General features: G+C 36.9%; 1 protein-coding gene across 1 annotated transcript in view; it reads left to right on the top strand.

Moving 5' to 3' along the window:
• Positions 1–12,292, top strand: part of Rbbp8 (RB binding protein 8, endonuclease) — a 77,302-nt gene that overhangs the window by 39,974 nt on the left and 25,036 nt on the right. Inside the window, exons 7-10 of the mRNA XM_057788694.1 lie at positions 2,696–2,871; positions 7,001–7,105; positions 9,519–9,616; positions 11,085–11,197. Coding sequence (XP_057644677.1) covers positions 2,696–2,871; positions 7,001–7,105; positions 9,519–9,616; positions 11,085–11,197 — 492 coding nt within the window. The remainder of the gene's footprint in view (positions 1–2,695; positions 2,872–7,000; positions 7,106–9,518; positions 9,617–11,084; positions 11,198–12,292) is intronic.

The following is a 12,292-nucleotide window of genomic DNA, read 5'->3' as shown; positions in this document are numbered from 1 at the left end:
ATACCTAATAAATAAATAAATCTTAAAAGAAAAGAAACCTTTATTATTTCCTTATTATTAGAGCATTTCTTTATTATTAGAGCCATGTCTCTAAAGTCCTGCATTTATATTTAAAATAACAAATTTGCAAGTAGAGGGCAGAGAAAAGATAAATTAATATGTATGTTTGGTTTTACTTGATATTGGCTATACATGCATTAGTAAAAAGAAACAAAGATGAGGCGCTTGCAGCCTTGCTCTGTGTTTAGATCCTACCTGGATCACTGAGCAAAAACTTAAATGGCACTCTGAAGAGCCTTCATGAAGGACAGTCAACAAATTAAAGAGTAAGGTGAGCCAGCCAGCTGTTTTGAGGTATCAAAAGTGAAGTCAAGCAGAAGCTAGGTCACCATAGTTTTACACTCCATTAGCTTGCAAGGATTTAACTTTTGTTTTTATACTACTATTAAATTATTAAAAATTACATGTTAAATATATTGCACAGAATGGTAACTAAAATATAACACATTGTATATTTAAAGTTTAGTACAAATATAGGTTTTAAATGTTTTACTTTATAAAATGGGTTAAAAAATGAATTTACTAGTCAGCTTGATTTAATCATTCCACAGTATCAACATATCAAAACATGATATACACATTAGTGCCTGTGTGTATATACACAATGATTTTTATCAATGAGAAAAAATTAGATACTAGTTCTAAGGTTGTCTTTTATAATGTTATAGAATTATAGATTACAAATAATGCTGATTTTATTCAGGAAATTAAAGTATAAATATTTATTAGGGAAACATTTGCCTTTGTTGTAGATTTATTTTTATTTTTTGTGTGTATGTGTGCATCGTGGTACACCTGTGGAGGTCAGAGGACAGCTTTGTATAGTCATTTCTGTTCTCCCATCATTACATGTGTTAAGGTTGCCAGTTCACATAACACGCACCTTTACCTACCGACTCATCTCGCCAGCCTTCTATCAATCTCTGGTGATTGTAGTTTATAAAATTCTTAAGTAGTTCTTTGAAGTCATGTCACAAATTAATTTTCAAATAGTATAACTAGTTTGGTCTTTAAAAATTAAATGGTTGACAGAATAGTACTATTGTTTAGTTAATAAGGTCAACAGTGGTTTGGCATAGGTCATTAAGTAATAAAACTCAATCCAAACCCAGTTTTTCTAGGTGTCATTGGTCCTGAATCGAGTTAGGCAAGAACAGTTGCTAAGATCATCACAGATTTATTTCTTTAGTGAAGCCTGAAAATGTCAGTCATTCAACAAATCTGTATACTACCCATTACATACTTGTTCTTTAGACTTGTGATTCATCGTGGTAATCAATAAAAAACATAAGTTACATACTTTGTTAGGTAGCATTTTTATGATAAACAGAAGAACCAGAAGGAGACTACTTTAAGGTAAGGACTTGCAATTTTAACATTAAAACTCAAGCACAGGCCAAGCACAGTGAAGTATGCCTATAATCCAAGCACTCAGGAGGCTGAGGCAGAAGGAAAAATTTGAGACCAGCTTGGCCTGCATAGTTAGGTCCTACTTCATTAATATGGTAGTAAGGAATGAAATTACAGCAAAGACATAGAAGATATGAGTATCCATGTGGGTAAGGGCACTCCAAACAGAATGACTAAAGCACTGAGCCTAAGACAGAAGTATATTTAGCATGTTTGGGGAACCTCAGACATGTATTCTCAGTGAAGTGGAGAGATGTGCAGGGTTGTGATCATATTTAATTGATAAGACTTGAATTTTACTAGGACTGTTGTGACTGCTGTGTTGAGAGATGGGGTAAGCAGAGCTCGGTAGAAGCAGGGCTAGACGCCGACTGTGGTTGGTCTTTAGACTCAGGATCTGTACTAAGAGTAATTTACCTCCAGAGTCTACGCTAAATTTCAGTCCTAGCTCTTTTACTATTGGAATAAGTGACTGTATTTTTATTTCTTTATCTCCTAATTGCAAAATAAGAGTAAAATAATATTTTACACAGTCATAGTAATAATTAAAGTCATAATAAAGCACTTTGGACATGTCCTGGAAATGTAAACCCACAACAACAGTTGGTAGTTTGCATGTCAGCATTACCGTCCTGTGTACCATTTGTTTCCACTGCCACATTAGTCGTTTCCTTTCCATACGTGTGTGAGCATCGCAGTGCAGACCACAGAATCTTGCCTGCTCTTTTACACTCCTGTCTAATTGACTTCCTTTCTTTCTTCCTGTTCCAATCAGTCTTGTACACTCTTGTTAAATTATCACATCCTTTTATGCTCTGAAACCTTAATTCTTTGTCTCTTCGGTTATGGACACATCACTCAGGGTGTCCTGTAATTCCAGCTTTCCCTTAGGCAACACAAGTATACACTTTTGCATACCTTTCCTCACGCTGTGTGGCTTCTTTGCCATTCAAAATACCTTTATTTTTGCCTCAGAACACTGCGATCTGTACTTTCTACTTCAATTCCAAATGTTTCAAATAGTTTATAGATTAAGAATTCTAGTGATATTCCTCACTTTGTACTGACTTGTTTGCATACTTCTCTGGTCTCTGACTTTGAAATATTAAATGCAAGGTTTAGCATCTCTTTTATCTTTGCATGTATATTCTACCATAGTTAACATATTTAGTAGATATTTTATATTTACAGATTTATTCTCTTTTAATTTGTCATTTTGCTCTAGAAATGATCAACAGGATCAAGTAGCTGAGCTTGAATGTGAGGAAAACATTATCCCAGATTCACCAATAACATCCTTTTCATTTTCTGGCATTAACCGACTACGAAAAAAGGAGAATCTCCATGTCCGATACATAGAACAAACGCATCCTAAATTGGAGCACTCTGTATGTACAAATGGTAAGGGTCAGAGTTGTGTTTTAGCTGCTTTTGTACAATCTTCACTTACTGTTTTTATGTAATCTGGTTTGGTGGAAGGAAGATGAACATTGTCCAGATAATCAAGGATATCACTGTGACTTTAACTTCCTTTAGTAAAATGACTAATAAGGTATTTTTCTGCTGGCATTATATACAAACATGAGCTGTATGTCCATCTGAATATGTGCATAATTTTATGTGTGTGTTTGTGTCTGAATAAATATATTTGTGCCTGGAGTTCATCCATGAGGTCACAATAGAGTGTTGGATTCCTTGGAACTGGAATTACAGGAGATTGTGTGCTACATGCCTTGTGGATGCTGGGAACCAAGCCCAGAAACTGCAAAAGCAGCAAATGTTCTTAACTGCTGATCCATCTCTCCAGCCTTCTGCATAGATTTTTTTTAAATATATATACTTCATTGAACTTCTTTCTTTTTTCTTTTTGAGACAGAGTCTCTCTGTACCCTGACAGTCCTGCAACTCACTCTGTAGATCAGGTTGGCTTCAAACTCACAGAGATCGGTCTGACTCTGCCTCCAGAGTGCTGGGATTGAAGGCGTGTGCCACTATGCCTGGCTTAATGTATCCCTTTTGTTTGTTTTGTTTTTGTTTTTTTGAGACAGGATTTCTCTTTGTAACCTTGGTTGTCTTGGAACTTGCACTGTAGACCAGGCTGGTCTCCAATTCAGATCCCCCATGTCTGTCTCCCAAGGGCTGGGGATTAAAGGTGTGCTCTACCCTGCCTTGGCTTGTGGAAACTATTTCTAGTTCCATCCCAGTTTACTATTTCGGCTAAATGCTTCAAGAATTACTTTCTCAAGTGGTCTTATATTTGTAGCTTATGTGACATGACATTATGACTGTTTTTTAATTGCCCATTTAAACTTAAGGACAAAGACCAATTCTCAATCCAGAATATTTTAAATGTTTTGAAAAAGGAGGTCTGTTAAGTTGTAGAGATATTTGTATAAAGTGAATACTTTATGCTTTAAAAAGTAAGTAGATCTATGTGCCTGGAGAGGTGGCTTAGCAGATAAGAGCAATGGCTGCTCTTTCAGAGAACTCAGATTCAGTTACCAAAAAAAAAAAAGATACATAGTATAACACAGCCATCTTTAATTCTAGTTCCATGAGACCCATTTCCCTTACCTTGTTTCCGCAGACACCAGGCACATATGTGATACACAGATATACATGCAGACAAAACACCCATATACATAAAGTAAAAAAATAAATAAATAAATGAATCTAGGATTCTGGAGAGATGGCTTAGTGGTTAAGAGTACTTGTAACTTGTGCTTACATGGATCTGGGTTATTTCCCAGCACCTGCATGGTGGCTTACACCCATTCATAACTCAAGTGCCAGGGATCTGATTCTGACATCTGTGGGCATGTGGTATATACAGGTAAGACATACTTACATATAAATGTGTAAAATAGATAAATCTTAAAAATTAATTAGATCTTTATTCTTTGAAAGTGTGAATAAGTCTTACTACACTTGCACTGAAAGTAAAAGTGTACCGGTCCTATAAAGAGACCCAGAAAACTAGATAGAAATAAGTGGAGAGGGTGATGAGAGGCAGGGTACAGGACAACACCAAAGGCCCTTTGAAAAACCACATGGAAACCTGCTACTGTAGAAGTTTCCTAAAATATATACGTATGTGGAAGGAATTTAAATAAAGTCACCATATATCGGGGGAGAGAATGTCCCAACTAGACATCTTAAGCCACCAAGTAAAACTTCCAGTGCCAGAAATGGGTTACATCTAGTTGAATTGTTGGCCAAAGGGGTCTCCTAGACCACCACCTCACAAACATCACAGGCTATTTCCAAGGCTATTAGCTACTCTCCGTAACCTGATGGTAAGGCTCTCTTGCTGAAGACATAACTTTTTTATGTTATTGAACAGGAAATTGAGTTGGTGCCCAGCTAGAAACTTTACCCCTCTTGACTAGCTAGCATTCATGGTTCTGGAAGGTTTTGCTTGCTTATTTATTTATTTATTTATTTATTTATTTATTTATTTATTTATTTATTTTTAGTTTTTTTGAGACAGGGTTTCTCTGTGGTTTTTGGAGCCTGTCCTGAACTAGCTCTTGTAGACCAGGCTGGTCTTGAACTCACAGAGATCCGCCTGCCTCTGCCTCCCAAGTGCTGGGATTAAAGGCGTGCGCCACCACCGCCCGGCTCTGGAAGGTTTATGCACTAGAAGAAGAGAAAAACAATCAGTTTCACCCAAGTACAAAGCCTGCAGTCTACAGCAGACATCTATCTGCCTACAAAACAATACTGGCACAATAGTGGCACAAATGTTATGGAAGTAATCAGCCACTTTTTGATTGGATTTAGGACCCACTTAATGAGATGGAGCCCCTACCTGATGCTACTAATGTGGACAAGAACCTGGAACTAGATAGGTTATGGACTTAAGGGGAAAAGGTACTACTGTTATTCTGCCAAAGGCATATAGCAATAAAATTACTCCTGCTGATACTGCCATACCTATAGAGCAGAACATTCTTCAGACCCTATCAGAGAAGCTTCTTGCAATAGACGGCAATTAACAAAGATGCACAACTGAAAACATACAGAGAGTGAAAGAGTTTGAAGCACTTGACCCTAAATGGGTTGTCTTTATCCAGTCTGTATCGTGGAGGCTCAGGGATGTGTGCAAAAGAAGAGGCGGAAAGATTGGAAAGAGTCAGAGGTGGTAGATGACTCTAGGAAACAGCTTCTTCAAGACACAACAGGGCTGACACACATGAACTCACAGAGACTGTGACGTGTGACAGTGTACACAAGACCTGCAGAGGTTTAAAACAGACCAGCTTCCAGCACTGAGAATGGGAAGTGGGCACAAAGGCCAAGAAGCTCCTTGCAGACGATAACTTACTGGGAGAGGAAGTGCCACTAGGTTTACCAACCACATTCCAGGCGGGCCTCATGCCCAGGAGTAGTTAGTTAGCCGACACAAAACAAACTCATTACATGGGTTGTTTTGTTTTGTTTTGTTTCGTGTGTGTGTGTGTGTGTGTGTGTGTGCATGCTTGCAATTTTTTAAATTTACTTCGTTTTGATGGGGTTTTAGAAATTTTTTTCCTGGTTTTGTTTTTGAGAGCAAGAATATGAAGTTGAATTGGTAGGGAAGATTTGGGTGGAGAGAGTCTATGATCAAAATATATTGTATGAAAATTTTTAATAGAAATTAAAATTCTAAAAAAATTAGTTACATCTTTATTTGAAAAATATAAGACTTGGCAGTTTCTTCCAATTGTGAGTTTTCATCACCATCTAGTGGAAAACAAAAGAAATGTTTTTAAATCTTTCATCTAATTGTAGTTAAGTTAAAATATAGGACCCTGTGTCTTAAGCGAGCATTTATTGATTTTTCAGTTTGGGCAGAATATGAACTGTGATCTATTCATTTGAATATATAGAGATCTACTCATTTGAAGGTATAGAAAACGGCTGCAGTGATTTTATTAGTAGTCATTTGTATCTGTAAGTCTTCTGTAGAAAACAGGCATATAAATACTTTAAAATGCTTACTCTATGTCTTTTTTTAACTTAGAAAATAAGAATAATAAGAAATAATTTAATGACTTAATTAGTGTTATTCTCTTTATCATATTTACTTATTTTAACAGTTTCTAACACTTTTTAGTGTTCAAGTTATAATTAAAGTACAGCTCCATTCCTTTACCTTGTCCTTTTGTCTTTGAACTAAGTCCTTAAGCAGTAAAAGTATTTCCAACAAAGCACATCTTAGAGTTTCCTTTCAGGACAGATTGTAAAGAAAGATGACCCAATAACATTTTCAGTAAACATAGTACTTTATCCCATAGAAGGAAAGTGTCTGAACTGTCACTACCTAGGTAACTTCGGTCAGAAGAAGCTAACTAGTTCCAGTCCCCTCTCTCCCACTATCCTCGCCTGCACTGTGTTTCTCAGTGAAACGTAAGACTTATAAGAATTGTGTTAATAAAATAATGGTTGTAATGCATTAAAGGCAAATTTATATTGACTTATCAGAATAAAACTTGATAGCACCTTTTTCATTGTTTATTATGTAACTTTCTTTTTTTTTTTTTCTCAGAATTAAGAAAAATTTCCAAGACTTTAGCTCCTGCACCACATAACTCTGAGGAACATGAAATTCTAGTAGCTGACACTTGCAATCAAAGTCACTCACCCCTGTCTAGTAAGTAGATACTACTGAGGTTCTAAGTTTAAGACTGTGGTTGTTGGTAGGCAGAAATGACCAACAATCAGAATTAGGCAGTATTTTAAAGGTATGGGAGGGTTGTTGTTGTTGTTGTTGTTGTTGTTTTGGTTTTGTTTGTTTTTTTGAGACAGGGTTTCTCTGTGTACTCTTGGTTGTCCTGAACCTGCTATGTAGACCAGGTTGGCCTCAAACTCAGAGATCCATCTGCCTCTTCCTCCTAGGTGCTGGGATTTAAGGCGTGTGCCACCACCGTCCGACTTTAAAGCTTTGTTTGAAAAAGTAATGTTATGCTAGTATTCATGTTACTATCGAATCTAATACAAAGTTCTAACAATTTAAGTAAAAAGACTTTATTTTGATTTATTCATTCCTTCATTCATTAAGTATTTAAGAATATTCTGTGTCAGGTACTAAACAAAACCTTTGCTGTTTTAGAGCTTTCAGTCTGGGGATGGGAGAAAGAAAACAAAATTATGATAGGCAAGGTCAAGGTTGTATTGTTACTGCTGATTTTGCCCCTGTTAGGTCTACAATTCCAGTGATCCTGAATGGAAAAAGTGACAGATAGAAGGGTTCCAGGATCCCTAGCACTCCTCAGTTTAAGGGAGAGCCTGCTGAGTTTTCAGCACCGTTGTTAAGAGTTAAGATATGGTGTGAGTTGGGACCTTGGCAGTTGGGTGAGGATCACGATGGGTGACAGAACACTATGCAGAGAGAGCTTGAGTGTGGAGTTTATTGAGAAGAGGCTATAGGGAGCGTGGAGAGAAAGGAGGGAAGGGAGAGTCACAAAGACAGAGAGAGAAACAGGCAAAGAGGAGGCAGAAGAGAGGTGGAGAGCTACTTGCTTCTGCAGGAATAGAAGATTGGAAGTGCGCAGAACTTGCCTCTTAAAGGGACCTTTGCCCCAGTGTACAGTCAGGGAGCTACTTGCCATGGGGTGCCAGGTTCCCAAGGGGCAGGACCAAAGTGTTCCTGGATACTAACACAAAGAGCTTTGAGTCATCTTAGGTTTCTGCTTCCTCATTTCTAAACATCCTCCAAATTTTACTGATTTGTGCCGTCTCCGTGTGTGTTTATGGGATCTCTGTACTGATTTGTATGGTCTCCATTTGTGTCTATGGGATCTCTGTACTGATTTTAGCCACCAGCATCATCGGAGCTGTTTTAAGGACATTGCTTCATTCTCCTGTCAGAGTTTGCTTCTTGGCCATGAGTCTGTCATAGTCAGAATTACCTTTTTTACCTGAGTATTTGCATCTGGCCTGCCAAAATATGGATCTTTTCCTTGTTCACAAGAGAAATTCTGAATTCTTTTTTGGTTTTTCGAGACAGGATTTCTCTGTTGCTTTGGAGCCTGTCCTGGAACTAGCTCTTCTAGACCAGGCTGGCCTCGAACTCAGAGAGATCCGCCTGCCTCTGCCTCCCAAGTGCTGGGATTAAAGGCAGTGTGCCACCACCGCCCAGCTGAAATTTTGAGGGTTTTTTTTTTTTTTTTTTTTTTTTTTTTTGTGGTTTTTCAAGACAGGGTTTCTCTGTGGTTTTGGAGCCTGTCCTGGAACTAGCTCTGTAGACCAGGCTGGTCTCGAACTCATAGAGATCCGCCTGCCTCTGCCTCCCAAGTGCTGGGATTAAAGGGAAATTTTGAGTTCTTAAACATAATTTGACCCCTAATTCACAGGTTTGGGCTCATGTCCTACTTTCATCTTCCTGGCTACAGTTCAGTTCCTGGCTATTAAATCACATGTAGTCCTCTGAACAGCAGGGTTTTTTTTGTTTTGTTTTTGTTTTTTCTTTTTCATATATCTGTATCCTTAAAGATACCTAAAACTTTATTTCTGTTTTCCCAATCTTGTTAAGTGGCCAAACTTCTCTTTTACCTTAGGGGCCACTTTAGGCATCAGTTTGTATAGTTTGTCTTAACTTCCCAAGGGAGATTTAGGGGCCTGCGTTTAAAACTTTGTTATATTTTTTTACATTCTTTTGCAAATTCTTTTTTTTCCTCTTAGAAAACAGAAATTCTGTTTTCACCTTTCAAGTGTAATCACTAAGCTCCTTGAGAAGAAAACATATAACATGCTTGTTATACTCGGTTTATGGAAAAAGTAGATGGCTAAAAAAAGTTTAACAAGTTGGATGCTAAAATACCTGTAACCCATTGCTATTTATAGAAAATATTTTGGACCTTTTGAACAGAGTTTAAAATTTGTTCACTGCCATCTTAAAAATGGTACCTTGGTTTCTTTGTTTGATTGCTTGTTTGCTTTTTGCTAATCTTTTGTTGTTGTTGTTGTTGTTAATACCTTGATTCTTCTAATCTTTCTGGCTTTTTTTTTTCCAGTATATCTCATCTCTAAAATTGTGTAGTGAGCATTCTTTGTTCTTATTTTAGGAATGTGTGGAAGGAGCAGTTATCTCACTGATAAGTCAGCTTTCAATCTAGACACTGTTGTCGCTGAAACACTTGGACTTAATGCTCAAGAAGAGTCTGTAAGTAATCACTTAGTTTGATTATATAAATTATTAATAACTGATATGTCTACTTGGATCTATCTTTAAGAATTAAACAGGCTAGTAGAATATGCTGAAGAGGCAGAAACAGAGGGACGATGAGAATGAGCAGGAGTACAAAACATTTTTAATTTTATTTAATTAACTTTTTTTCATTTTTTTACATAAAGACTACAGTTTCCCCTCCATTATCTCTTCCTGTTCCCTACCCACCTCACCCCCACCCCCACCTCCCCATCCACTCCTCTTCTGTTGTGAGCTGCCTGTTATGAGTGCTGAGAATCAAATTCTAGTCCTCTAAGAGAATGTTCTTAACCACTAAGCCGTTTCTCTAGCCCAAAACTGTAGAGTTTTAGTTTCTTTGTTTGTAGTACTGGGTATTAGAACCCAGGGCTTCACAAATACTAGGTTAAGTTCCATTTTGATACAATTTTAAGGACTGAGGATTTAATTTAGCTCAGTGGCAGAGCACTTGTCAGGGCCCCAAGTCTGATTGCTAGTCCTACACAAACAAGCCAATGACAGTTTAGAGCAGCCTCCTTTGCTCTTGCCAGTGAGTGTGAGTGCTCTTAGAAAATTGTCTCACTCTTGAATTTCCAAAACTCTAGTTGATTTTTTTCTTTACATTTGTTTTAACCTTTTCCAATTTATCCTAAAGTGACAGTGGTAACTTCGCCTCTGAACATTTAAATGTATTTAATAGTTTCTAGTTCTTACTATCCTCCATAAATCTACCAAGTTCAAGTATCAACTATATATTAAAGTAGAAGATATCCAAGGACTTTTCATATAGTCTGATTCACAAGTCAGCAACATCTTTATTATTCTTGAATGTGTCACAGAATCTCAGATCTACTGACCTTGTGTTTTAATAATTCCTGATTGACTTGTATGCACATAAATCTTAAGAATTCCCTTTAAAGGATTCTTTTAAATTTACCTGTGTTTTCTACCCTTCATCTTAATGTATTTTGATATTGAAATATTTCTGTGCAGTTGTAAATTATACTAATGTAAAGTATTAAAATAATGGTAGTATCTTTATTTTTTTTATTGTTATAAAAATTTAGATAATGAAATTAGTTGAAGCCTACAGTATAGGACTGGAGAGAGATGATGGCTCAGCGGTCAAGAGCACAGGCTCTTCCAGAGGACCTGAGCTCAGTTTCCAGCAACTACATGGTGACTCACAATGAGGTCTGGTGCCCTTCTGTCCTGCAGGGATACATGCAGGCAGAACACTGTATATGTAGTAAATGAATGACTCTTGAAAAAAAAAAGATTTATTAAAAATAAAGTCTGCAGTATAAGGATATTTTTATACATTTACAATACAACTCCCTTCTCTGTTTAATTACCTCTTTATTCCGGTTTCTTTTACTTCGTGTACTTTTGAGATTTATTCCATTGAAGCATTTATCAACTTTAAGCATATTTTCTATTGAAGGAACACCAAGGTCCTGCAAGCCCTCTTGGGGGTGAGCTCTACCACTGTCTTGAAGAAGATCACAAAAAACAGCCTTCAGGAGAATCTGCAGGAAGTAGTGAAGATAGTTTAAGGTAATTTGGAGCATATAGTGTTTGTTTTGTTTTGTTTTTAATGTAGCTTCATAAACCCTTTAAGGCTGAATTTCAGCAATACTCCATGCACCCGCCCCCCCAAAGTGGCTTCAGATATTATTTTTAGATCCTTTTCCTGAATCACCAAGCAGCATTAAGAGCTCCCAATCTTGCTTTATCCTATTAAAGTCATAGAAATTACTTTGTGTCTCCAAACACTAGATGGTATGAAAGATGCATTTTATGTTTGTGTAAACGTTTTTGTATGTGTGTGTGCCACATATTCCCTGGAGGTAACAGTGATCAGAAGAGAGTGTCGGATCCCCTAGAACTGGAGTTATAGGTGGTTGTGAACTCAACCTGAACCCTCTGCAAGAGTTTTTGGTGCTTTTAACCCACTGAGCCATATTTCTAGCCCATTTTTTTGTTTTTGTTTGTCTCTAATTTTGTAATATTTAAATAACAATACCTATGCTGATAAAGCATTTTGCTTGTTTTTTTAGAGTGTTTTGGTTTTGATTTTTTTGTTTTGTTTGTTTGGTTGGTTTTTCAAGACAGGATTTCTATGCAGCCCTGGCTTTTCTGGAATTTGATCTGTAGAGAAGGCTGACCTTGAACTAACAAATAACAGGTCCGCCTGCCTCTGAGTGCTGGGATTACTGGCATGTGCCACCACCATCTGGCCTTTGCTTGATTTTTTTTTTTTTAAAGCTACCTCAGTTACTTTGAGTTTATCATGATAATAACTTCTCAAGTAGTTTTATTACCCATTTCTATTTTCTTTAAACAGATAACAAAAATATGGTTCTATAAGGTTAACTATCTTATTTAAGATCATATAGCTGATGAGAACACTTACCAAGCTCTGTATTCAGTTCTGTAGTTTAAGAATTTTTCTCTCCCTGGAATTACTCATACGATTTAATAATAGCAAAAGACTTTTGAGTCCTCAGAGGATTTCATTCTGTCAAATGAGGTGAAACCAACATTGTATCTTAACTTTGTTTTAATCATCTCCCTCTAGTAGGTAGCGAGTGCTTTACTGTTCTGTTTTAGGAAATGTTTTCTTAGTATAGTGGTCTTTTAATTTTTATC

This window comes from Chionomys nivalis, chromosome 14, assembly GCF_950005125.1.
Source record: "Chionomys nivalis chromosome 14, mChiNiv1.1, whole genome shotgun sequence".
Classification (NCBI taxonomy): domain Eukaryota; kingdom Metazoa; phylum Chordata; class Mammalia; order Rodentia; family Cricetidae; genus Chionomys; species Chionomys nivalis.
The sequence above is the reverse complement of the archived record's forward strand: the minus strand, read 5'-3'. Positions and strand labels throughout refer to the sequence as shown.